We start from the raw sequence: 26,945 nt of genomic DNA on the forward strand, positions 1-26,945 counted from the left end.
GGACTGTATCATCTTACACTGCTGAAGACCCCCTTGGGCAGTGCAAGTTCATTAAGTAGTTCACCCCTCCCTCAATGTGGAGTGGAGCTGCGTTCCCTCTAAGCTGCGCGGTTGGGCGTCCGCCCAGGAGTGATTCAAGAGCTGCGCACTTGATTAGCAGAGCGCGCACATCCAGCAGCAAGTGTTCAGGTGCCCCTCCCCATGCTGCTTTGCAGCCACGTTTCTCCTGCAGCGGCTCCCAGGACCCTCCTGCTGGCTGTGCAGAGTGCGGGGAGGGGGAAAGGGTGATGACGTCAGAGTTTCCCTCTTCCCCTGCCCCCCATCTCCCCAGAGCAGGGGAGAGGGGACAGCCTGGCTCAGGACTCGGACCAAGAGAAAGCTGCTGGGTCTGAGGTTTGAACCAGCCTTCCAGATGAGTGCCTTAAAGATACAGCTCACAGTCGCTGAGACTTACCCAGGAGCCAGCACACACTGTCTCTCTCTCTCCCCCTCCCCCTCCCATCGGCCCGTGTACCCCATCTCCGCAGAGCTGGGGAGAGGAGACAGGGCTCAGGGCAGAGCAGGAGAGCTTTGTGAGTACCTTAAAGAGACAGCGTACGGCATCTCTCAAACTTCCCCAGCAGCTAGCATGTGCATACACACACACTGTGTGTGTCTCTCTCTCTCTCACGCACACACACAGAGTCTCTGCGTCACACATACTTTGTCTCTTTCACACTCACCTCCCAACACATACTTGTGGTGTTATTACTTCTTGGTACTTCCTGCAATGCGCAAATATTCTCTGTAATGTTATTCTTTCACAGTGTGTTATTTTAGTTTTTTGACTGGTCTCTGCATTTCATACTTTTTATTTCTCTTACGCTTAAATTTAATTCTTTGAGTAATGAGTTCTAAAATGCCTAACCTGTCCTGGCTGGAGTAATTATCCCTATGATAACTTTTTAAAAATATATATTATATCTAGGTTTTTTGTTTCGGCTGGTGGCACACATCCACACATACCTCGGTGCACATAACAAAATTTATGCCTCACGTGGCTGGAAAAAATTAGAGGGAACACTGGAGAGGAGACCCACTAGCCTTTGTAAACTGAGTTGAGATTTCTCAAGGACTTCAGCCAAAACACACTGTTTTAGGTAAAATATAAAACAGGTTTATTAACTACAGAAAGAGAGATGTTAAGTGTTTATAAGTGGCAGGCATAGAGATCAAAGTTGGTTACTTAAGAAATAAAAATAAATTTGCAACCTAAGTTCTACAAACTGAGCAGGATTTGAATCAAGCAGTCTCTCACCCTGACAGATGGTACATGCCAGGTAACAGTTCCTCAGTGTACAGGCTGGTACTACCTTCCAGCCTGGGACCACCCTTCCCCAGTTCAAAATCTTTGTCCTCCAGATGTTCCTCCAGGTGTTCACCTCTCTTCCACCCCCCCCACCTCCCAAGTGATGATGTCACTTCCCCTTTCATATTTTCATCCAGCTTGCTGGAAAGATCCCTGCTGTGACGTGGGGATTAGGCAGGGGTGAAAGTAACTGAGGACAGTAACCGGTATGGGCCAGGGCCACTCCGGCCGCTGGAAGAGGTGGGGTTGGGGGGTCAGCATCCCCCAGCCAGCCCTTCCAGACCACCTGGCGCAGCCTGTGTTGATTTAAACGGCCTGGGGCCCCGGACCCCTTTAAATCGCCAGCCCCAGGGCAGCTGCTCCCTTTGCCCCCCCCACCCGCCCCGCGCCTGTTGGCTGCCGGGGGTTGGGGGGCAAAAGGGGCAGGAATGTTAAAGCTCTGCCATGGCAGCCCTTTAATGTGGGCTGGGTACGGGCCGGTGCAGGTTCTTACCAGTACGCAGTACCGGCCCGTACCGGCTCTCTTTCACACCTGGGGTTCGGCAGCCCCCACTGGTCAGGCAGTCTCCACTGCCTGTGTGCTCTCTCTGAGAAGTCTCTGGGGTGGCCATGGGGAGAGTGCATTCCCTTTAAAGGCCCATCAGCACATGTCTGGCGGGTCCTTTGTTGCAATTGAAAGGTTGGCTGTGGGTGTCTCTCAACCTCACAGCCTTATTTCAGCAACACGCATTCATAATGTCACATATAATGATAGTATATTCAATCCAACAGGTTATTATTGTTGAGCAGATCAAGACTTACCGAATGATACCTCACAAGGCATACTTTGTACCAAACACTGTAATCCTATCACAGTAGTGAATATGGGGGTTCCAGGGTGCTCATGTGAGGTACACAGTGTCACAGGTGGCTTCTAGAGAAAAGTCCCTCCAATATTGAAAAGGGCAATATGATTGGTTGGCTACACTTTGGCTGTGTGATTTGAGGACTAAATTCATTCTTGCTGCAACTCATTCATGTATTTGATTATATTCAGTAACACCAAAAATTAGCAAAACTGTTTTCCTCTGTGCTGCTGCAAGGACTTTGGTTACGTTCTGGAGGTATTAACTATTTCAGAGAAATGACATTGTGACTGAGGCTTCTGGAACTTACTATACTTTAAACAGGTGAAAGCCTGCCAAAGAATAGTGGTACTAACTGCATAACGCCAAAATCTTCTTCCCGCCCTGCTTCAGAAATCTGATGCTGTTTTGCTCTCCCTATCGTCTTTTGCTTTACTTTGTTTCTGTAAATTTTTCTTTTATTTTTATCCCTATTTTAAAATGTATATTTTAAATGAGAAGAGAATATCATGGCTCGTGCTTTTTCTCTGGGCTTCTAATGTGCTTACTCTGCATTAAGACTCTTTTTTGATCCAGCCACAGACAATTGCCTGTAAAACAATGACACCTAGTGGTTTTTCTTCTGAAGGAAACAATGCGAAATAAGGGTTTAGCTGTTGTTTATCAAGAGGTACCCTTAGAATCTAAGGAGCAAGTTAATATCCCACATGCTGATAGCGGCAAGGATGACAATAGGAAAGATGACAACATTATAGTACTGTTGTGATGATGGAAAAAAATGAACATCTGTAGTGAGACAGGGATTGGAGAGTTATGGAGTGATTGCTCCTGTTTATTCAGTTCTTAAGGAACAGAATTCCATGACATTAAAGCTTGTTTACTAAGATAACTCCTTCATTTCCTTAAACTGATCACCCTGAAAATGTCACTCTGGTGTCATTACTGACCACCATGTACCAAACACTATTGAAAGAATGTGCAGACACGTCTGTGGCTGGGGGCAGTTATGGGCATAAACTGCTGAAAGTGAAAAACATTGTTTAGCGTGGTGTATTTTAATTGGCAATCCATAGCATTTTCTTAATACTCTATATTACTTGAATTTAGAATATGGATTCAGTACTTAAAAAAGCTGAAATGCCAATATATTTTTACTGTCAATATGTTGTATGCAGTGGTGTTATATAGTCTGTCAGTCCCAGGCTATTAGAGAGAAAAGGTGGGTGAGGCAATATCTTTTATTGGACCAACTTCTGTTGGTGAAAGAGACACGTTTTCGAGCTACACAGAGCCCTTCTTCGTGCTAAACACTGTTCAGAAGAAGAGCCCTGAGTAGCTTAGATGCTTGTCTCTTTCACCAACAGAAGTCGGTCCAATAAAAGATATTAACTCATCTACATTGTCTCTCTACTAAAGTATGACATTCCATTTTTACCAAAAGATGCTTTATAATATTTATATAGTTTCTCTCTCTCATATCCCAGAACATCTTTCCAGACACAGGAAGCAGTACATCAATGCCATTCATTCTTGTCTGTGCTTGTTCCTCCATTAAGCCCAGCTTGGCCATGTCCCTGCATATGGTGTCCTACCACCTAGTCGATTGTTGACTTCTAGGTTGGACTGACCTTGGTTGTGCTTGCATTGTTTTCTTTGGCATCCCATCATCTGTTTGTCTTCTTCAGTGTCTTCACCATCAAAATCTTTTCAATTGTAGCCAATCCCATGCCCTGATTTCACATCCTATGCTCCTAACTTTTTCATTTGTCTTAAAATTGTTCCACTTTACACCTACCATCTTTCGAAGAACTGTCTTCTCTACTGCCTCTGGTCTTCTGATGTCTGTTTCATTGAATGCAGCTGCTTCCAGATCATAGAGTAATACTGTTAATAGATGGGTGTGATAAATTTTCACTTTGGTACTAAATGTAATGTTTTCATCAGGCCATAATTTCATCAATTTCTGTGGAGCTCTTGTAGCTAAGGCACATCTCCTTTTATATTTGTCCTGGATGGAACTGTTGGCACTGATCAAGCTTCCCAGATACGTATAAGATTCTATTTGTTCTGTGGATTCACCACTGCTACATTTCAACACTTCATCTATTATCCCTTTTCCAAGATGCAACCACTTCATCATCTTGGCATTTATTGTAAGTCTAAGTTGAGTACACCAATTTTCCAAGGTAGCAAAGAGTATCCTCATCCTCATTAATTCCAGTGTGACTGCCAGATGCATGATGTCACCTGCATCAGCTAAGGAGCTTAACTCTAGATCATCCAATGTCATGGCCTCCAACTAGTCTAACATTCTTAATGTCTGGCTTAAGAACATGATAAAAAGCGGTGATGAGTCCATGTCCTCAAACTTTGTCTTGAACCAGTTGCTACATTTTCCACCAATTCTTACGGTGCTGCAGGAGTCATTGCAGTTATCTTATCTGGAACTCCATATGCTTTTGCTACTTTCCATAAAGGTTCCTGCCAAACCAAGTCAACTGTCTTTATGAAGTTAATGAAAACAGCCAACATCTTTGTCATAAATATAAAGGGAAGGGTAACCACCTTTCTGTATACAGTGCTATAAAATCCCTCCTGGCCAGAGACAAAACCCTTTCACCTGTAAAGGGTTAAGAAGCTAAGGTAACTTCGCTGGCACCTGACCCAAAATGACCAATGAGGGGACAAGATTCTTTCAAATCTGGAGGGGCTGGGGACGGAACAAAGCATTCTGTCTATCTGTGTGATGTTTTTGCTGGGAACAGATCGGGAATGCAGCCTTCCAACTCCTGTTAAGTTAGTAAGTAATCTAGCTAGAAAATTCATTCGATTTTCTTTGTTTAATGGCTGGTAAAATAAGCTGTGCTGGAGGGAATGTATATTCCTGTTTTTGTGTCTTTTTGTAACCTAAGGTTTTGCCTAGAGGGATTCTCTATCTTTTGAATCTGATTACCCTGTAAGGTATTTACCATCTTGATTTTACAGAGGTGATTCTTTTACCTTTTCTTTAATTAAAATTCTTCTTTTAAGAACCTGATTGATTTTTCATTGTTCTTAACATCCAAGGGTTTGGGTCTGTGTTCTCCTGCACCAATTGGTGAGGATTATTCTCAAGTCTTCCCCAGGAAAGGGGGTGTAGGGCTTGGGGGAGATATTTTGGGGGAAGACGTCTCCAAGTGGTCTCTTTCCCTCATGTTCTTTGTTTAAAACGCTTGGTGGTGGCAGCATACTGTTCAAGGACAAGGCAAAGTTTGTACCTTGGGGAAGTTTTTAACCTAAGCTGGTAAGAATAAGCTTAGGGGGTCTTTCATGCAGGTCCCCACATCTGTACCCTAGAGTTCAGATTGGGGAAGGAACCTTGACAGTCTTTAATCCCCATTCTGACTTTTTTTCCCCTCACCTGTCAGAGCATGAATATCTGATCAGTACAACTTTGCCCTTGTCTGAAGCTGCCTACTACTGCCTCTAAACTGGCCTTAATTAGTTGACAGTTTGTTTGTTGACATGATTTTTCCTGGTACTGCTGATAAGCTTATACCTCTAACTATTCAGCTGGGCAGGATGTCCTGTCTTCAAGATTGGTACAATATTGTCTTTGGCAAGTCAGCTGATACCTTCTTGTATATCTTTTTCTCATACTTGCTGACTTTTAGCAGCTTAGCTGGTATATTGTCCATTCCTGCAGCTTTTCCATTTTTAACTGTTTTATTTATATATATATATATATATATATATATATATATATATATATATATATATATATATATATATATATATATATATATATATATATATATATAAAAATAAACACTTTTCAGTAAACATGTCATATTTTATAGTAATGTGTGTCTAGGTGTACGTGCGTGTATATATGCGGCATTAGTATTTTTATAACTTTGGGGTTCTCTGATTTAATAGTAGAACCCACCGTTGAGGATTGCCCACACCCATTGTCCGCTGTGCCATGCCTAGATCATCCTTCAGGCTATATGACTCCCTCTTGAGCCATCACTCCCACCCCTAACTCAGCCAGAGAGGATGCCTGCAGAGTAACACGTGGTATTCCTTACTCCCATGGTCGGTGCTCCAACCCATGCCAGACATTGCACTAACCACAGTGCCCTTGGACCAGCTCCCTGATTACTCATTGATTTGGCTTTAGAAAAAGCTTAGTCTGAAGATCACTAGGCAGTCTTACCTTCTGCCCTTTTCACACCGAGGCCCATTGGAGATGCCCTTTCCAAGAAGCATTCCTGCTGCTGGGGAACTCTTGTGGACGTGCCCCTGGGTGAAGTGCTGCAGACCAGAAATCCTGGGAATTGTTCAGTACATACAGGCTGTATGATTGTGTTGCCCTTCTTCCTTTGCTCGTTTGTCCCCCTGGTTTACGCAAATAAAAAGCAAAAGACATAAAACAGAATGAATGTTTGACGGGAAGGACACCATCCGTTAAGTAAAAGAAGATTATTTACCTGGGCTGCAACCCAGATTGAATCGGAGCTTGCTACCGGAGTCTTTACACAGCCCCTCGTGTGCTACGCGGTGTACACCACGTTACTATACGAAAAGGGCCCTGGCGTTAGCCGAGCAGGGCTCTGGACACAGGGGTCGCCATGCCACCTGCCCTGCTGTTCCCCTTTGTCTCTCTGCTATGAAGCACAGCTGTCCCTCCTCTGCTGTTCTTGCTGACGTCTTGGTACGTACGGTTACCCTGTGCGTAGCTTGTCCCTGAAGTTCCACAGCTTAAATCCCGCCCTGTGCACTTCCGTGAGGTCAGTGCCACATCCATCATGAACAGTCTCCCTTCCCACTCTGCGGTACAGTGCACTGTAGAGAACGTCTCCTGTAAGTTCAGCCAGTAGCACTTTGCGGCTGCTGCCTGCTCTTTCCCTCTCTTTGCTCCGTTCTTTTTAGTACTTCACAAAATATATGGTTAAGCAGGAGCTGGTGCTTCTTATGCACGATTTTTTTCTCTGCATATTCATTACGATGTTGCTCATGACAGAAACCAGTGCTCCAGCCAGAAATCCTCTTGCTATAAAATCATATTGTAATGCATCATTTAACTTCCTGCTGTTTACTTCTCTCTCCTGTTTGCTTTTTGTGCACTGGTATCAGACACACAAAAAATAAAGCCGGGGTTGTGCAGTGACTCATCTATTGAAGTCCTGATTGTCGGCTCATTTCACTTCAGTTAGATTAAGGGCTGGTGAGAACACACCTGCTTGTCTTGGCTGAGGAAAGGAGCCAGGTTGTTTCTCCTTAGGGGCCTCCTCTTTTAATGAAAGATTCATACTACTGGGCTCTCAGGGTTTGTTGGGAAATGTAGTCCAAGGCAGCATCTTGTGGACTATAACTTACAGTATCAGAAAATTCGACAGACAAGGTAGGTGAGGTTATATCTTTTATTGGACCAATTTCTGTTGGTGAGAGAGACATGCTTTCGAGCCACACAGGGCTCTTCTTTCGCTCTGTGTGCTTTGAAAGCTTGCCTCTCTCTCACCAACAGAAGTAAGTCCGATAAAAGATATAACCTCACTCACCTTGTCTTTCTAATGTCCTGGGACCAGGACGGCTACAACTGCCCTGCATAGTACCAGAAGAGGTCACTGTTGTACAAGGAACACGTTATTTGAATTGAAAATATGTGATGTATTTGTCTGTCACAGATATATAGTTACTTGAGCTGAATGAATGACCAGCACTCAGCCAGGGTAAATGAGAGTGAGGGCACTTGTCAAAGAAAGAAGTAAATTACTAAAAACTAAAACTTAATTTAACATTCTCCCCAAGTTGCATGTCTGTAATGATCCCAAACACATTTTCACTTGTGCAAACACTGCAAAGTAAGGCACTGAATACTGCATTTTGCTGGTAACATGCACGGTGCCAGATTCTGTATGGGGACCCCAGGTGATCCTGTTAATCTGTGAGATTCCATAATGGGGATTGGCCATGCACGGGCAGCATGAGGCCTTTTAGAGGTTAGGGAAGCATGTTTTTCTTCAGGACTGAACAAAGATGATTTGTGCTGAGGGTCTGGCCAGTGCTTACTTAGTCCTGGTAGCTCCCCAATGCCTCTGAAACTGACGAATACAACCGTGTTAAGTCCGGTCAGCATTAGGAGCAGTTGAGAGCTCTGGGAGGCATGCCCGAGAATGGTCCCTGTAGCTCTGTGCATAAGGGAACTACACCTGCTGCTACCCCCCTTCCTGGAGTACAGCACGTGGCACACCCTGGAGTACAGATGGGCTGCCATCTTGAATTGACATGGTGGTGGAAAACTCACGGGGCACCAGAGTCTTGTCTACGCTAAGGCTCCCACCAGTGATAGCAGCCGTGGCAATTTTTTGGTGACGTTCCCTAGCGTAGACACAGCCACAGGAAAGAGCGTCCCTCCAGATCCTGGAAAAGGCACATTTTTGTATGTGTCAGTGGACAATGAAAAGGAATTTAGTTTCCGGGCTATAAAGCACTGTTAGTAAAGTCAAAATAAATTATATTTTCAGTTTATACTTTGCCTGTAAATGCAAATCTCACAGTAAGCAGGGAGATTAGGTGCAGAGAAGAACTGCCCTATAGCTGTTCTATTCCCATCAGGGATTTAGATACATTGTATTGCAAAACACTTTTCACTAGAGTTTCTAAAGCTTATTAACTAAGCTTATCCAAAAATCTGTAGATTGTGACTGCTAAAGCAATGTATGCCAGAGATCTACCTGGTTAAACACACTTTGCCTTTTCTTTTCTCCCCTTCCCAGGAACTTTTACTATATTACTATCCTGCGCGACCCTGTGTCCCGATATTTGAGTGAATGGAGACATGTCCAGAGAGGAGCAACGTGGAAGGCTTCCTTACACGTGTGTGATGGAAGATCTCCAACTACTGAAGAGTTACCCAGTTGTTACACAGGGGACGACTGGTCAGGCTGTTCCCTTAAAGAATTTATGGATTGTCCATACAATCTAGCCAATAATCGGCAGGTCCGCATGCTGTCTGACCTGAGCTTGGTTGGATGTTACAACTTGTCTGTCATGCCAGAGGAGCAAAGAAACAAGGTTCTTCTAGACAGTGCAAAAGAGAACCTGAAACGTATGGCTTTCTTTGGCCTTACGGAGTTTCAAAGGAAGACTCAGTATCTGTTTGAAAAAACTTTTAACATGAACTTCATCGCGCCATTCACACAGTATAATAGCACAAGGGCCTCTAGTGTGGAAATAGATGAGCAGACTCAAAAACACATTGAGACCCTCAATTTTTTAGACATGGAGTTGTATGATTATGCAAAAGACCTTTTTTTGCAAAGGTATCAGTACATGCGACAGAAAGAGCACCAAGAAGCCAGACGGAAGCGCCAAGAGCAACGGAAGATGCTGAAGGCAAAACAAGCCCACAATAAAGAACAGAGTGATGATAATGCAACTACTGATTACATAGGGAATGTGGAACGGTGGCGATAATGGGGACTGAAATCTTTTAAGTTAGACTGGTTGAATACCATAAACACAAACCATACAACTCCTAGACGACAATGTTAGTCCAAACAAATTACACTTCTTAAATGTTTGACGCAAAAGAGGATAAAATGTTGCCTTTGCAGTTGCCTTTGCATTACATGTTGTACTGTACGTGGAAAACGTAACCTTACAGTGTAATTAAATTGTCCTTTTTAGGTTTGTTGGATTATTTATGAAACACAAAAGCCAGGTGGGCTCTCCAGAAATTGTTGCTTGGACACTGAAAAAAAAAATCCTTAAATTAGTTCTGAGTATCAAATGGGGTGCTGGAAATGTGATGCGATGCCCTGTTAAACCTGCCTCGGAAGCAAATTGATTTTCTAGTAATGAGCGTTTAACACACGCACATAATAAAGCATCCTTGCAAAACCTTTCCTCTTGGATTTTTTTTAAATTTTAATTATGTATTTCTAAGGCCCCCAACGGCTTGCGATATTTACCAAATTACAAGACAGTGAAACAAACAATAAAGGTATAGAGGAAAAAATTGACTCATTTTGCGTACAATATTGGCTTTAAAAAAATAGAAGTAATTTGTCTAGTAATATAAATATTTACTATTTTAAACTTTTTCTACCTACTGCTAAGAGTTTTAAGCTTGGTCTGTCTCACGTTAAAAAAGCAACACTACACTTTTCTGAACTGAACGTCAATGTTAAGGACACTATTTTCAGAATTTTTCAGGGCAGTATAATTTTAAACATTCTGGAAAAATTACGTCACATCTTCATGTTTCATAAAGTCTTCTCAAAATTATACTCTTATAATAGTATCCAGTTTTAACAGCTTTTCTTATACATTGGAATACACGTTGCATTTACCAAATGCTGAATATTTGGTGATTTAAGTAAGACAGGAGAGTCTTTCTAAGAAATTATCTTGTGAATGTTTGTATAGTGTCTGTCTAAAACAAAAAACAAAAAAAAAACCCATCTCTAGTCCTGGCAACATTTTTCAAATAATTGCTTTGGTTATTCGTGACCAATTGGAGGTGAAGTAGATTTACACTTGAATTGTGACTTGCTTTTGGTAAATCCTTACTGCGGAATGTAAAAATCAGACTCTTTTCTAATGTTTTAGAGCCCTTTTTAGTGCTGACAGATTGTAGACAATTATAAGAGATTGCAACAAATATGAGTAAATAGCCATAGTTATACAGTAAAAGAAGGTTGTCCGGTAAAATGGGATGAGTACTGAGGCTCTGGATTTAGAGATCATTCTGAAAGTACTCCTGTCATCCAGTCTCATCTGGAGCAGATCTAGAGGATGCCTTTTGCTGGCAATAGCACATAGATCATTTAACTTGAAAGCAACAGGATGATAACGTGAGGGGTAAGGACAAGAAATGTGATTTGATCGTACAAATCTCTATGCAAAACAACTGTAAAGATTCCAGTTATAAATTAGGCAAGTTTAGAAATTTTATATGTAGCCCACCATGCTCTTAAGCATTGTACTAACTGGCCATTTGAATTTATGTGCTTGTTATATTTTGTGTAGGCTTGTGTTAACTTGACTGACCCCCTTGTTCTTGGTGAGTGCGGGAAGCTATCTGAACATGGCCTTCCTTGTTCTAATATGTATGATGCTTACAATGCTCATTTCCACTATATCCTTTCATCTGTAATGTTAAATGCACAAGTAGGGCCAGGAGACATAGAAATTAGAAGGCTTTAAAACACACATCTATGGCTTCGTGCCTAAGTTGTCTAAAGGTCCTGTTACATCGGACATTCTGGTGGTATTGCTGATTGGGAAAACTGGAAAAGAATCAAATAAATTATCTTAGCAATGTGGGAAATAAAATAACTTCATGTGCAGTGCATTCTTTCTAAGAAGTCCATTCGCCAATATGGTGTCTCAACTGTATTTTGGTTTTTATGGGGAAAAACAATCCACTCTTAAAACTGAAAGGCATTGCTGTAAACAGGACTTAAACCCAAGCCACTTGGTGGGCCTGTTGCAGAAGATGCTTTTTGTTTTTATGCTGTGGTGTGCATGGTTTACAAAGACTAGTTGCATTTTCTTTGTGTATACTGTTTATTGTATATAGGGGACATATGAATATAAGGATACAAGGTTTTGTCATAAACATATAAATTCTACTGATTTCCACTGTAGACTGCTGTCTTATTGTGTAGATTTACAAACCGATTCACTGACTTTGATTGTGTAATTTAACAATAGAACCAATAAATAAAATTTAATTAAGTCTTTGCTCTTAGTTCATTATTTCTTTATCTGGAAACGCTTGTTGGGAATTGTGCAGTTAAGAGGCAATGCTAAGTTTGACAAGAATGAAGTAGACAGTAAGAGTCAAGCATGTGATATGAAAGTTATGGCCATCTTGAAATGTATTCCAAACCTAGACCATACTACTTCCTATGGGCAGGGAGGCTTTGAACCATGGTGAAGATTTTTGTCCTGCTTTTCAGAAGCGACTGAGCACCCACCGCTTCTGTTAGCTCCAACACTGCTTTGGCTGCCCGCACTTTTTTTTAACAATATCCACTGTTTTTACTTGGGGGCTAATCCTGCTAGATCCTGAGCCAGTGGTCCACTCCACTGAGTCCATTGGCTTCAGCCCTAGAAACATTTCAGTGATACAGAGAAGGCCTTTATTGTCGTTGGAACTGGGGGACACAAAAGAGATCGGTCAGAATTTTTCAGGCCCTGTGACAAGCAGAGGGAAGTAGGAACATGGTTCAAGATTGGCCAGCCAAACGACTTATTTCTATTTGGGTCAGGGGCTTTGTCACATTCCTAACATGTGCTTATCAAAGCGTCGCGTGGGGTGCTTACAGAAACCAAGAAATCCACAATCCGGCTGCCAGCGAGAAACTACTGGCCCCAGGTCTCTCCAAAACCCTTCAGCCCAGCTCTGCAAATGCAACTAGGTGTCCAATTCTGCTCTGACATATATACCCAATGCAGCCTCCTTGAAGCCAGCATGGTGTGTAAATCAGAGCAGGATGTGGCCCTTGACCTACACAAATTCCTTTGGGGAAAGTCCACTTTCTTCCCAATTCAATGTAAAGGCGAAGAATGGTGTCTTGGGGTCAAGACTAATGCTGGGCGGAGTCTGACGGCTTCGGCTTTACACAGAGGCCTGTCGGTCTGGTGAATAGCCCCAGTGGACCTGTTCATAGATGCCAGTTGTGAAAAATGCTTCCATCCCATACCAAAAAGCAACCCAACAATGAAGTGTGGCACAAAACCAGGCACATTTAAAAAAAAAAAAAAAAAAAACAACCAAAGAGAAATGTTTTGACAGTTGAATAAAACATCTTCTAGCTCAGAGGAAGAAGGAAGTGGTGTGTGTGGATGGAGGAACTTCAGTCTAGAACCCAGAGTTCGGAAGCTCCTTGCCCTCAGATCATCTGATGGCTCAAAGAAGAATGGACACATGTAAAGATGTAACAGGAGAAATCTTCTGAAAACTAATGAGCGGTTTTAAATTTCCACCAGATTTGGATACAAGCAAAACTGAAGGTGACCAGCTAGCAGGACATCAGCCCAAGGACCAGTCAATGCAGCAATCTGAGAATTCACAGACTGAGATGTAACAGAATGAGAGAAGCAAATTGATTAACACATAAATCCAATACAAATTTTAATTGGTGCTAAGCACTCCTGACAAACAGGCAGTTTCGCTTAGGTGCTTAAATGGGAGACGTGCAATCATGAAAATCTGGCCCCAACATTTTGCGTGTGGACTTTCGAAGGTCCAAATGGAACAGAACCACTTGACCATGACTGACATGTAAACAGCTAAATTGTAATGTATCAGGAGATTAAAAGCTGCATGCTCAACAGTACACAGCTAGTCAATATCATGGGACTATATTTTCCCAAAGACAAGCTCATAGGAAAACTCCCCAATTCCTTTCTTCATAGATCTGGATTTGAAAGCTTTCCTGTGCATGGGTTACATTGAACTGGCTTCTTATAAACATGAGGATTTGCTTGCAATCCTGTGAGACTTTGAATTTAACTAAAAATAAAGTTTGAAAATTTCAGAACCATAAAATCTGAACAGCCTTTTACAGGGTGTTGTGTTTTCAGCTAATATTTGATGTTTACTAGAGTGCATATTAAAACTATTAACACATTGGTATGTAAGCAATGTGGAAGATTAACTGCTCAATGGATTTCTGTTAATTAGCTTCACAGCCCATTTATTCTGTTGATACTTTTTAATACAGCATCATACATGTTCGATTCCTATGTGCTATTATTAAATAATAATGAACTAATCCATTTTCTTTACTGTATAATTACTTCTTAAAAATCCAAATACTATACAAAAATCATTGGTCAGAAACGTGCCTAGGAGCTGATAAATGTCAATGCTATCAGTGATCCCATTAATCACATTAACAAGGGAAGCATCAGGCAGACTGACACACGCCCTCCTTTTAAATTTTGGTAGAAACATAAAACAATTGAGGAAATCCTTCAAGCTGATGGAAAATTAACCCTAATTTGTTGACCCAGGCTGTTGATCGGTGTTGAGCATTTGCAGCAAAGTGTGACGGAGGGAGGCCCAAAGGAGAGCAGGTCCTTAGAGAACAGTCTTTCTACAGTGAAAATATTTCTCAGGCTGTTTATATATTATTAAATTTTTCAGATTAAAAATACCTCTGTCACCAAGGTGATGAAATGGAGCTGGGCATGTCCCTCACAAATAGGCTCATTCCGACTAGCCCACTGTGGGCTTGCTTGTCCTTTCATACCGTTCATATGTTGGTGCAGCTCACCTGGCTTCAGTGGAGTCACTCCTGATCTAACCCCATGCGGGAGAGGAGGCTCAGGCCCTAAATTGTGACGGTAGGTTCCATCCACAAGAGCTGCCTTCAGTTTGCTTCTCCTCTTCTTCCTCCAGACCCATGTTAGTTTAAAGCTAGCTCTGGTTTCATCTGCATCTGGGGCTGCGTGCAATTGGTCACATCCCAAAGTGACTCGCTGTCAGCAATGACCAAGGCAGCACAGAAGGCAAACACCAGGGTTGCTTTGGAGGGTCACCTTGGTCCTGGTACATGAGCATCCCCTGAGGACCAGCCATTCCTTAGACATCTGATTCTTCTTGGCTGAGATGAAAGCAGCCCCTTCGCATCTTTAGGCATGGCCTCCCATCTGCATGCTGGTGCTGCTGTGGGAGGATGGGAATGGGGAGAGAACTGGCCTGCAAATACCCTTCCTTCTATTAGCTCCCTGCACCAAAGGGTAGAGGAGCACTAGGCTGGGACTCAGGAGACCAGGCTCAGCCACTGACCTGCTGGGTGACCTTGGGCAAGTCGCTTCACCTCTCTTTGCCTCAGTTTCCCTCCCTATACAATGGACCCTCCTTTGTAAAGCTGTTTGAAGGCTATGGATGGAACATACTAGGCATTAGACACTCACTAGGAGATGAGGCACTGGGGATTCTCTACCTGTAAGGCAGAATGGTAGTGATGTGAGGAGTGGGTGTCACCTACCACCATCTGTCACATCACCCACCCATACCCTCTCTCCCCCATGCTCCACCCAGGGCCTACCACACTTGCTCTTAGGTTTTGACTACACACCAAAACACGGCTGCCAAAGGCTCAATGGAGAGAGAATGAGTAGGTGAGCAAACGAAGGGGAAGCAGAAAGAGGGAGGGAGAGGACAGGATTGTGGGGGTTCACCAGTGTGTTTGAGGGGAGCTGTCTCACCCCCAGGTGACCAGCACCTGCCATCTCAGCTTCACGATGGGGAACTGCCCTCTAAGCCTCAGCTAAGAGGTTTCACCACATTCACCGACGGCCTCCTATCTTCCCTGCCCGCTCTTGTGCCCTGACAGTCTGATGTGGTGACAAGGAAAACATAAAAACCCAAGGATAAAAATCATTACAAAACAAGAAGTTGAGCCCCTGAGGCTTTTCTGAGTTCCCTTCCTCGCAGGTATGCTGCCATCTCAGTGACAATGACTCCTCAGGTCAAAGCCCTGAGCCACAACAGAGAGATCTGCATAGAACCGGAGCTTTGCTGACTAGGTCTGGGCTGAGTAAATGCCCCAAATCCTGTCCCAGAATGAAAACCCCGGGATGGGTCCCCTAGAGGAATTCTTGCCTTGAGCTGTTCCAAGGCCCTGGTCAGGCAGCTAGTGGGGCCAGACACAGCATTTCCCACATCCCTTGCTCTGCTGTCCTGCCTTTGTTCTTGTCTTCTGCCCAAGGCTCAAATTTCTGTCTGGGAATCTCGTTGCGCTGTTGCCCTTAGCAGCACCATTGCACATTTCCCCCAGGGCCGGGAAAGCTGGTGAAATGCAAACAACTGCAGTTTTCTCAGGGCAGGAGCCTTTTTTCATTCTGAAATTGAGTAATTGCCCAATATTACTTAAAATACAATGTTAGCGACGCGGCGGGCACGGCCTCTAAGTTCCAGTCGAAGGCTCAGGGGCAGAGTCCGCTCATTACTTGCTGGGTGGGCTCATGAGGACTTAAACAGAGCCCCCCCATGCAGGCATGGGGATCTGGCCACACCAAATAACTATTTGCAGGAGCACGGCCTAGATGTGAGTTGTTCAATTGACAGCACTGTTGTCGTCCTTGAACGCTGGGACAAGAGCTAGGGACCGAGTTGTTTTTCTCCGATGGCTAAGGCTATACAGTGCTATAGAATTATGTGAGGGGTCATGAGGAGGGAAAGGCCGGATTGGCTTTAAGCTGAGCTGCAAAAGAGAAATACCAGGCTCTTCCTTTTCCTGCTTCTGGCTGATCTTTAGAGACAAGATTAACAGTTGGGACTTCAGTTTTTCTTTCAAACTTCAATGGATCTTATTGGGGCCTTTTCTCTTTTAGCGCGACGTTCCTTTGTTAATATAGATTTTATGACCTGTTTTCCACTTCAGTGCCGCCAGTCTGTTGAGTCTATGCACTGTTGCCCACATCCAAGATAGCTGCCAACACATTTCTTGTTTACTTTTTTCTTTTGCTCTTGACAAAGATGGCCACTGCAGTTTCAGGCTCTCAGCATCTGGCTTTATAAGAGAAAAGGGGTCAGGGGCAGTGGGGGGGGGAGGGGTCTCCTCACTGTGTCTTTCTCAACAGAGGGAGGTGGCTTGTTCTTTCTGCTGCACTGCTGTCTGATGGCAGATTGTGGCCCAGCTTCCTGACAGATTTCTTCTTGTTTGCTTTGATGTTTTACCTTCCTTCTGTATCGTCTGTTTTCTTTTTCTCGGCACTGATTCGGGATCCTTGCAGCCAGCTGTAGCTTCTCCTGGAAGAACCCCAGTTACATGCACAGGTACAGAAACGATGCTTTTTTATTCGCAGAGCGCCTGCAGGATACTAACAGCCTAGCTCCCAGCAGGGCTGGGAAGCTCAGGTTACAATGCGGGGACACGTCAAACCTGCTGCCAGTGCCCCCTCCAGAGGGCGAGGCTGAGCCTGAAGAATGTCCTGCCGCTAATCCTTATCTAGGGAGGGGGTAATATTTGCCAGGTGCGCTCTGGCCTCCTATAGTAAATCTCTACTGTTACTCCCCTACTTTCATGTGAAACACAGGTTTAGCACCCTCAAAGTGGACTTTACACGGGTAACTTACACCAGGGGTCAGTTTAGCCCATCAGTTTAAACCAATACATGGTAAATAAGTAATAATAATAATAATAAACCCTAATTACTGAGAAGCAAAACATCTCAATTAGTAAGCATGAAATTCAATCAGGATTTCCTAAGGCAATCTGCCTGTTCCTGCAGCCTCATCATGGAAGTGGCTAATTTCATTAAGTCTGTTTCTTGATGGTCTTCAGCCCTACTACTGTGATGCTAATATTGTCCTGTTGTATTATCTCTAGAGAATGAGTGGCCAATTTGAGCCCCTTAATATAATTTGGCCCCTAAGTTTCAAGGGGATCTATTCACCAGATTACACCGTCTCTTCTCGGAAGTTGGGTGATGAAGTCTGGAAAGCCGTGAACATGTTATGTCAGACAGCTCTTTATATTTGAAAACAAAAACCAAAATGCTGACGCAAACTATGCAAAGCAAAGACAGGGTTCCTAACAAGAGCTGAATGTTCAGATACACAAAAAATGTGACTTCAGTTGGTGATAGATACTGCAATCACATGCAATCTCTTTGGGGGCCATACTGTATTAAATCTATAAATGGTTTATGTATGATTTTGTTCCACTCCATGGGGGTAGGGGGAGGGAAGGGAACTACTGCTCATCCAAGAACTCAAAACAGTGAGAGGTGATTGAGATGAATCACTGAGACTAAACAGGAGTTGTTTGGATATATTGGTTCAAGCTGGGTTTTCCAGAGACAGGGAGTTAAAGAAAGGGCTTTTGGAATAAAAGGATGAACTTGAATTGACTCAGGGCCATCTTTCTGATCCAGAAAATAGACAAGATCTTCTTGTCCGGGGGGGGGGGGGGGGTCGGGGAGGGAAACTCTTTCAGAAGGGTTGGGAAAGACTTTGGCCTGCTAGGGCCCCATAAGAGTGATGGGTGACTCCTGGTATGTTTAGTGTGTGTTTAAATCTGCTTCTTGCTTTTATGTGTGGTCTCTGGAATGCTTTTACCCTAAGAATAAAGGTGCTTGGGTAGTACCTTGTAACATCCTCATGGCCCTGGGAGAGAAAGCAACACCCAGGTGCTGGCTATTAGGCAGGCTGGCTTTCTGGAGATATCACAGTGTAATACTCCGATGGGTATTTGTGCTGAGGTGCTGCAAATGCATGTGTGAACAAGAGACTTATTCAAAGCCTCACTCTGTTTATAAAAGTTTCAGTCATCCAATCCAGAAGCAGAAACACCACCCGGTGATTATTCGGAGCGTCACTTTCTCTTACTTAACCTCACCAGTCAGAGCAGACACTGACTTCAAAAGAGAGTGTAGCCGAACTATGCAGACAGAAAGGGGTGACTGACTGCTCCTGCTTGGGACGTGCTCGGGAGTCAAAAGCAGCCTTTGAACGGCCACTAGAGGGAGCAGATGCCTTGGAAATAGCTCTGGCCTGGGAGAGTTTGCCAACTTGAAAACTGTCTGCCTGACTCCATGACAGCTGAGTTCTGTTAGTGAATGTTGTGTTTAAATGCTTTGGTGCCACCCATCCCTTCAAGGTGAAGGGGGAATTGTGGCTTGTTTTGGTGGCTGTACTAAAAGGATTGTCTCACAGCAAGATGTGGGTTTTTTCTTGTCCACACTATAACATTAGTTTCTGTGTCACGGTGTCCCCTGGGCCTCTGAGCTAGCTTGGAGTTTTACATTTGCCGAGAGCACTTCTCCTTACCATTTTACCCCTTATTTGCTTGTTATATGTGGATTTCAATATATGTCTTTGCATCATTTGAAAAATAAAGTTTGCCACATGTACAGCTCTCTGTTCCCATCCTTGAGGGACTGGATGGTCCTGGGGAATGAAATGAACGAAGAAGCACTGATCAGACCCCCAACTGAACGTAGAGATTCAAAGTGCTGGTTCAAAGTTTTTAAAATGTTTGTTGTTGTTGAGCAAATCACATTATAACGCTTAGTTGTTTTCTTTGCTTCCCTGAGAAGATGTGGCTGCCTGATTTGTTAGGACATACAGCATAGACTGCACAAGCAAAAACCACTTGAATGTCCAGGCCCCCGCAGCCCACACGTACCGTAGCGAGAGACAGTTAGGAGAGTGCTCATGTAACTGCTTCTACTGCATTGCTGAGAAATGTTTGTTAGTGGGAGCGCTGTCCTTGAAACTGACGGCTCTGGTCCAGTTGCAGCTCCCTCGGCACTGCCTGCTAGCCGTCTCTACTCAACTCGGGAGCTCAGAAGCAAACTGGCCCTCCATGGTGTCTGCATGAGGAGGACTAGGGATTTCCATTGTATTTATCTCCTCTCCAATCATTTCTGTTAGCATTTCATGCAACTAGAGGTGACTTGCTTGGGGGCGGGAGGAGGGTCTGTGCCCATTGCTGGGGAAATTTTAAAACTGTGAAAAAGGAGAGGAAAGAGGTAATAATGTTGCCGGGATCCAATGTTGCCTAGGATATCTCCAAGTGAAATGTCTCTGGACTTCTGGGGAAAGCTGCTGAACCAGTGTTAACAACAGAAGACTCAGACTGGTAATAGGATTCCTCCAGAGCCGTGAGAATCATGCAAGCGTTAGTAACAAAATCGTTAAGTGCACGTGAAATGCTGGGGGCCATTTCTTTCTCTACAATCGATTGGACTGTTGTGGTTCCCATTGCCACAGCATTTGTGCACCTCACAGTGTTCAATGGGTTTATCCTCACAACCGCCCTGTGATTCTCCCCCTTGTACAGGTGGGGAACTGAGCCACAGTCAGACTAAGAAGTAGGTTTTTGAAGGGATTTAGGCACCTGACTCCCACACCATTAAACATCTGGCCTGAAGTGACACACGCTTCCAAGGTCACACACATCTGTACAATGGGAATAACTTACTCTGCTAGGGATGGAAGCTGTTTCTGTAAGAGCAAAGTATTACGAGTATAACCCTTCTACCCATCAGAGTTGGCAGCAACAAGGGCCAGGTTCAGTATCTAGAGGTTTCATTCCAAAAACACAATGTAAAACTGGCTCGAGCCCCCACCCAGTGACCTGGGACAAATATATACCACCCCCGCTGGGCGCCTCCAAGAGGCGATACTTCCCTTCTCGCAAGCACAGAGTCTGAGGGTAGCAAAAGCCTTTTAATAACAGAGAGAAACAATGTGGCATTATGTTGGGGAAACACCACCAACCGGATTCATAACACAACCCATGAGCAAAAAACCCACCCCAAGCAAATTGGGGCGTGTCCTTTCCCTTTGGTTCTTGAGTCCAGCAACCCAAAGTCACCCAAAGTCCCAAAAGTCCAACAACCCAAAAGTCTCCATCCCTGGTCAGTGCAGCACTAGAGTTTGAAAGTTTATCTGCAGAGTTTTACCTCCCAACCTGGGTGGATATGGGGGGGGGGGGTTTAAGGGGCACCTTAAGTGGTCCAAAGCCAATTGCCCCAACCTCTCCATGAGGCTCCGCTCCACTCCACCAGCCGTCCCACGAATTGCTTCACGCTGCCAGCCGCCCCCATAAGCTGCTCCAGCCATCCCGCAAACCACTCTGCTCCAAGAGCTGCTCTGCTCTGCCAGCCGTCCCGCAAGCTGCTCTGCAATATATCTTCAGGCTCCTCCACTACTTAACACAACACTCAGTGATTTCAGCTCTTGTAAGTTTAGCTCTTTTGTGATTTCAGCTTGTAGTAGGAGAGCCTCAGTGCTGGTGCACCATTGGCCCAAAGTGAATTCAGCTCAGTTGCCTGTAACTAGACTCCGAATAGAATCAAAATTAGCTCTGATATTCCACAATGGAGAAAGAAGAAAGTGCAATTAGCATGTAAGACCCTCACCAGAGGGCCCATACCACCAGATATTAACACCTATCCTCAACCTCTCTGCATTCACTGAGTTTTGGAACCCATGTGCCTCGCCTAGCGAGTGCTACTTAGTTGGGGGCGAGTCCCTCCATCATAACAAAAGGCCAAGTACAGTTCCACTATCCTTGATTCACACAATCAGAATAATAACAATTTATTCTTCCTGCCCCAATAACAGAGAAACTGGGGATCCCACAGCAGCCAAAGTGACCATTTGGGCAGCTATGGGCTCATGCTAGGCGGGATGGGTGTGCCTATGCAAATGAGATCAGCGCCTGAAGTTCTTTTCCACAACTTGCCACAACTCACCACCAGATGTCGGGGTGGAGCTCATCCTGACTCTGCTTACACGAGTAATGTTATCTATAATAAATGGCAGACTTTTTAATACAATATAATGCAGGTAGGAAGAGTTCTCACATTATGGGAGAGGATAGATTGCACTGGAGACACGTGCTCAATGTGAGAAAGCTAGGAATTTCCTCTCTGGGCTAGGAGAGTGGGTCAGCATATTAACAGACATCATCACATTAGAATAATTGCCATGACATCAGCAAGCCACATACATAATCCTTAATGCTGGGGAAATCACACATAGTTTCAAAATAATTAAAAATGGGATTAACCTGGATGCCAGCCATGGCCTTCCTAATTACTGATGAATAAAGCTAGCCGAAAAGGCCAAGGCGACCGAGGCAGCATCAACTGTGTTAACACTTCCAAATGATCAGTTCTGAGCAATCTGGTCATGTTAGCCATGGGTATAATCTGAGATTTTATCACAGAACCAGTTTGACTGGACTTCAGAGGGGATTAGTGGGCAAAGGCAGGGGAAAGGAGCATTCATAGAATATCAGGGTTGGAAGGGACCTCAGGAGGTCATCTAGTCCAACCCCCTGCTCAAAGCAGGGCCAATCTCCCAATTTTTGCCCCAGATCCCTAAATGGCCCCCTCAGGGATTGAACTGACAACCCTGGGTTTAGCAGGCCAATGCTCAAACCACTGAGCTATTCCTCCCCCCTAGATCTGCAACAGAGCATGCAAAGGAAGCACAGCTTTTGCAGGACATCCAATCAATGGAAGGAACAATTTCTACCCAGGACTCAAGATGCACCAGGCATTAGCCATTGCCTCGCCATCTCCCTGAGTTGCTATAACTAGGGGCTGTATGGAGAGTCAGCGGGGGGTAAAACGAGACCGAAGAATGGCGTGGTTTTAGTGCCGGAGCCTACAGCGGGAGGGGAAATTGCTCAGCATGTCACAGGATCGGGCCCTTTGCCACTACCGGGCTTGGAGGTCAAATGTAGAATGAGCATTTGTTAAGCTCATGCAAGCATCTTTAGAGCCCTGCTACTGTTTACTCCTCTTCTGCTGCTGTCATTATTGCTTTGATGTCTTCCTCCTCCACTGTCTCCACCTCTCCCACACTGGCACCAAAGGGGGTTTTTGAGGCTAATGCAGTGCGTGTAATGCTGCACCGGGAAGCACTCCTGGAAACGAAACCATGCATGGCAACCCACTGACAAGCCTGTCTGCTAGAGAAGTGTGAGCCGCAGGTTCTTGCTTCGCAGGGAACAGCCTGCCAGCCCGCGTTTCTGAGAGCAGCAGAGCTGGTGGCGTGGGGTGAGGCAGAGAAGGGGCTGGTTGCTGCCCCCTGAGTCTGGGGTCTGGGTTGGTTGGTTTGTTTGTTTAGCAGCAGCCCTGGCCCTAACCTATTTTCGAGCAGCCGCAGTCTCATAGCACCCCCTAGAGGCCAGCCAGAGTAGCCGGCGCACAGTTGCAGTCTGATCGCAACACTCCCTCGACACCAGGCGTTTCATGGGGTCAGTGGTACAGCAGCGGGCCATGCCACCGACTGGGGAATTCTCCGTTTGGGATGCGTGTCCTGCTTCCGGATGGAGTGGTGCAAATAGTTCATTTTGGGGGAGAAACTCCATCCCTGTATTCTCAGCGGGTGGGCGCGAGCGTGGGACATCACTGGGTGAGATATTTTGAAGACGTGACTGCCAAGAACGCTGGTCGCAATTTGATTCTGTTTCAAAATTAGCAGCAGCGGTAAACATTTCTATTGCAGCAGAGCTCAACGGCCTGAAGGGGGCTTGGGTGCTGCCTTGTGCCGGGTGCAGTACAAATGTATTGTTACCGTTCATCCTGGCAGGAGGAATTGTCACACGTTTGCCTGCTCGTGGCAGCAGAGTGATGAACCGTACAACTGCTTCAACGCATAGTCGTGCGGCGTTCTGAGGGTGACTCCACCCCTCCAGAGCAGCCGTTCTCAGGCTACTGCAGAGCAGAGCCCTCTCCATCACCACAGCTGTCTGTCACACCCACGGCCTGAGCTGGGGCCCTCGCCAGGACTGGGGCAGGCAGAGACGATTGCGCCTTTCAGAAGCATTCTGCTGCGCTGTGCTAAGCCACAGAGCATTTCAGCGGGCGCGGGGCAGAGTCCCGGTACTGGGGCTCCGTGAAAGCGATGGTGAGTATTTTTTTCAGGAGACTTATTGCAAAAACCACCAAACCCCCCAGTCTGCCTTGGGTGCTTTAAATTGCCCCCCTTCCTTCCCCCTCCCCCCAGATTTGCTTTTCTGCAATGTATGCTTGTGAGGGCATCAAAAACAGCCATGTGGGCTGGAGTTGCAGCCCAGTTTCAGAGCTCTCCCATAAAGGTGTGCTCAGCCCTGCCTGCCATTGTCATTTGGGCAGACACTGGGAACTCCAGGAGGCATGCTGTTGATTTACAGTTCTGCACCACAGCTACAAAGGAGCCCTGGCCCAAATGGCAGAGGAGAGGCCTCGGAGGAGTGTGATAATGGAAGATTTATGTTTCCTCCATATATTTTTGAGACGTGGTATTAATGTCCAGTCGGTTGGAATCCCGACTGCACCCCCATGTCAGGAAGGTCGGACACCAGGTGAACTGTATATAGGTGTCTCCTGCAATAACCTAAGGAACTAATAGTATCTCCTTAGCATTGATTGCTCTCACAGGGTCAAGAGAAGAAAATGGACAGCTCCTAAGAGAGGTTTGTCTAACCTGTTCATTAAAAACCTCCAAAGATGGAGAGTCCACAATTTTACAAGGTGATTGTCCCAATGTTTAACAACTCTGACAGTTAGGAAGTTTTTCCTAATGTCTGACCTAAATCTCCCTTACTGCAACTTAAGCTCATTGCTTCTTGTCCTATCTTCAGTGGGTAACGAGAACAATTTATCGCCCTCCTCTTTTTAACAACCTTTTAGGTACTTGAAGACTGTTATCATGTCCCCCCTCAGTCAGCTCTTCTCCAAACTAAGCAAACCCAATTTTTTCAATCATCCCGTATCGGTTATGTTTTCTAGACCTTTGATCATTTTTGTTGCTCTCCTTTGGACTTTCTCCAATTTGTCCACATCTTTCCCTAAGTCTGGTGTCCAGAACTGAACACAGTACTTCAGCTGAGGAGCTATCAGTGCTGAGTAGAGTGGAAGAATTATTTCTTGTGTCTTGCTTACAACCTTCCTGCTAATACAGCCCAGAATGATATTCACTTTTTTTGCAACAATATTACACTGTTGAGCCATATTTATCTTGTTCTCTGCTATAACCCTCAAAACCTTTTCTCCAGTACTTCTTCCTAGGCAGTCACTTCCCATGTTGTATTTGTGCAATTGATTATTCCTTCGGAAGTGGAGTACTTTGCATTTGTCCTTATTGAATTTCATCCTGCAAAATGCAGACCGTTTCTCCAGTTTGTCAACATCATTTTGAATTCTAATCCTGTCCTCCAAAGCACTTGCAACCCCTCCCAGCTTGGTATTGTCTGCAAGCTTTATAAGTGTACTCTCTCTCTCTGCCATTATCTAAATCATTTATGAAGATATTGAACAGAACCAGGCCCAGGACAGATCTTTGTGTGACCTCACCCAAGGCGCCCTCCCAGCTTGACTGTGAACCACTGATAACTACTCAGAGTACAATTTTCCAGCCAGTTGTGCACCCACCTTACAATAGGACCATCTAGGCTATATTTCCCTATATATCCTCAGAGACAATCGTTTTTATTACAAAGCTTTTAATTAGGGCTGGAGAGAGCTCTAGGAATGTGGTGTGTATATATATATATATTTTTTAAAAGCAACAATAAACCAATTGTTCTGAAATCTGTAATTATGAATATTCCCTGTGGTGCAGGGGTGAGAGCAAGCATTGCTCTGCCTGTTATTAAAACTCCTTGTTTTCTAATTATTTTCTGATTTCGCAGTTGTTCATCTGAAGTGCCATGTCCTGTGTTAGCTCCCTGGGGGATAACCTTCCATTACCGTTCTCTTCCATAGTCAGCTTCAATACACAGAGTTAGCTGCCCAGGCTCCTTTACTGACGACATTTAATTTCACTTTTCATGGGGATGTAAACAGGGCCAGAACCAGGGATTTGCAGAGTTGAAAACACAAGTCTCTACAGCTTGAGCTATAGGGCCAAGCTCTCCAACAGAGCTGGGACAGACCCGTATCCTCTGTAGACCACATACACACAAGGGGAAGTGGCCGCTTCCCCAGGGCCCAGCCCCAGTCTCCACCTCCCTGCCACCAGCGCTCCACTCCACCACAGCCGACTCCAGCCGGTGCCCGGATGTGTGACACTCACAAGGGCAGAGCTGGAGTCAGTGGGAGCCAGCCTGCACCATCTAGTCCCTAACCGGGATTGTTCCCCTCCACTGTATTTAACCTTCATGCCATCACCTTAACGACCCTGGACAATCCAGCCTCTGGCGCACCATTCCCTTCAATCCACCAAGCCTTTACGCTCAGCACCATGGGCGGCAGGTGAAGCTTCCCCTGAGGGAGGCTAGCTCCCTGTCCCACCTCTTCCACCCTCGCTCCACCCCGATCCCTCTCTCTGCCCCACTTCCCCGCAGGGACGGGGAGGAGAGGAGGGACTCACCGGGCAGAAGCTGCAGCAGGCGGTGGTAGTGGTGGCCTCGGGGAAGGGGCGGAGCAGGGACCGGAAGAGGCGAGGCCACCATGGCCCAGGTGTCGGGTGGCAGGTCGGCCTATTATACCCACTGCCCATGCTTGGCACCCTCCTCCCACTCATCTCCATGAAAACCCCCCCACCGAAATGTCTGCTCCTGCCCCACTGTGGGTCCAACTCTCTGTGCCTTCAAATCCCACCCCTAGACACACACTACTTCCAGGGGGCTGGGAATGCGAAGGCTCATCAGTAACCAGAATCCCATCGGGTTTCAACTGGCAGCTAACAGGCCTGCTGACTATCTTGGCATCCTGTGGAACATCTGCCGCCCTCCGTCCCGTACAGGACAGGGAGAAGTCAAAATGGCTGCTGCTGATCCCCGTGAGCGTAATGCTGTGACAAAACCCCGGGATTCCAGGGTTAAGAGCTAGACTTGGGAGCTGTTCGTAGGGCATAATAACAGTTTTACTGACCCTACTAATTTCTCAGTGAGGCTACTTATTCCCAATGCCAATAGGGGGCACTCTCTATATTAGCTGTCTATGTACACCCACGCACACACCGGTATATCTCTTTTATATATCATTCCCATATAGGGTTGCCAATTTTGGTTGGACGTATTCCTGGAGGTTTCATCACATGGCAATCTTTAATTAAAGATTCATCTTTAATTCCTGGAAACTCCAGGATAATCCAGGAGGGGAGGAGTGGTAACAACGTCTGGTGCAAAACTTAGAATGCACCAGGAAAAAACTAAGCTGAAAAGTTCAGTGATTTCTCAGTCCTGAAAAAAATGGCCCTGTCCTCATAATTTTGTCTGCCAAGAAAAATTTTGCAGGGAGAAGCTCCAAGGATGCAAAAGAGGCTCTCTCCAGTTCCTACAGCCTCTCTG

At 45.2% G+C, this 26,945-nt stretch overlaps 1 protein-coding gene across 1 annotated transcript in view; it reads left to right on the plus strand.

Moving 5' to 3' along the window:
• HS6ST2 (heparan sulfate 6-O-sulfotransferase 2) overlaps positions 1-11,922 on the plus strand; it is a 240,668-nt gene extending 228,746 nt beyond the window's left edge. Inside the window, exon 2 of the mRNA XM_073358507.1 lies at positions 8,955-11,922. Coding sequence (XP_073214608.1) covers positions 8,955-9,654 — 700 coding nt within the window. The 3' untranslated portion in view covers positions 9,655-11,922. The remainder of the gene's footprint in view (positions 1-8,954) is intronic.
• The last annotated feature ends 15,023 nt before the right edge of the window (positions 11,923-26,945 follow it).

Source organism: Lepidochelys kempii, chromosome 9 (assembly GCF_965140285.1).
Source record: "Lepidochelys kempii isolate rLepKem1 chromosome 9, rLepKem1.hap1, whole genome shotgun sequence".
Taxonomy (NCBI): domain Eukaryota; kingdom Metazoa; phylum Chordata; order Testudines; family Cheloniidae; genus Lepidochelys; species Lepidochelys kempii.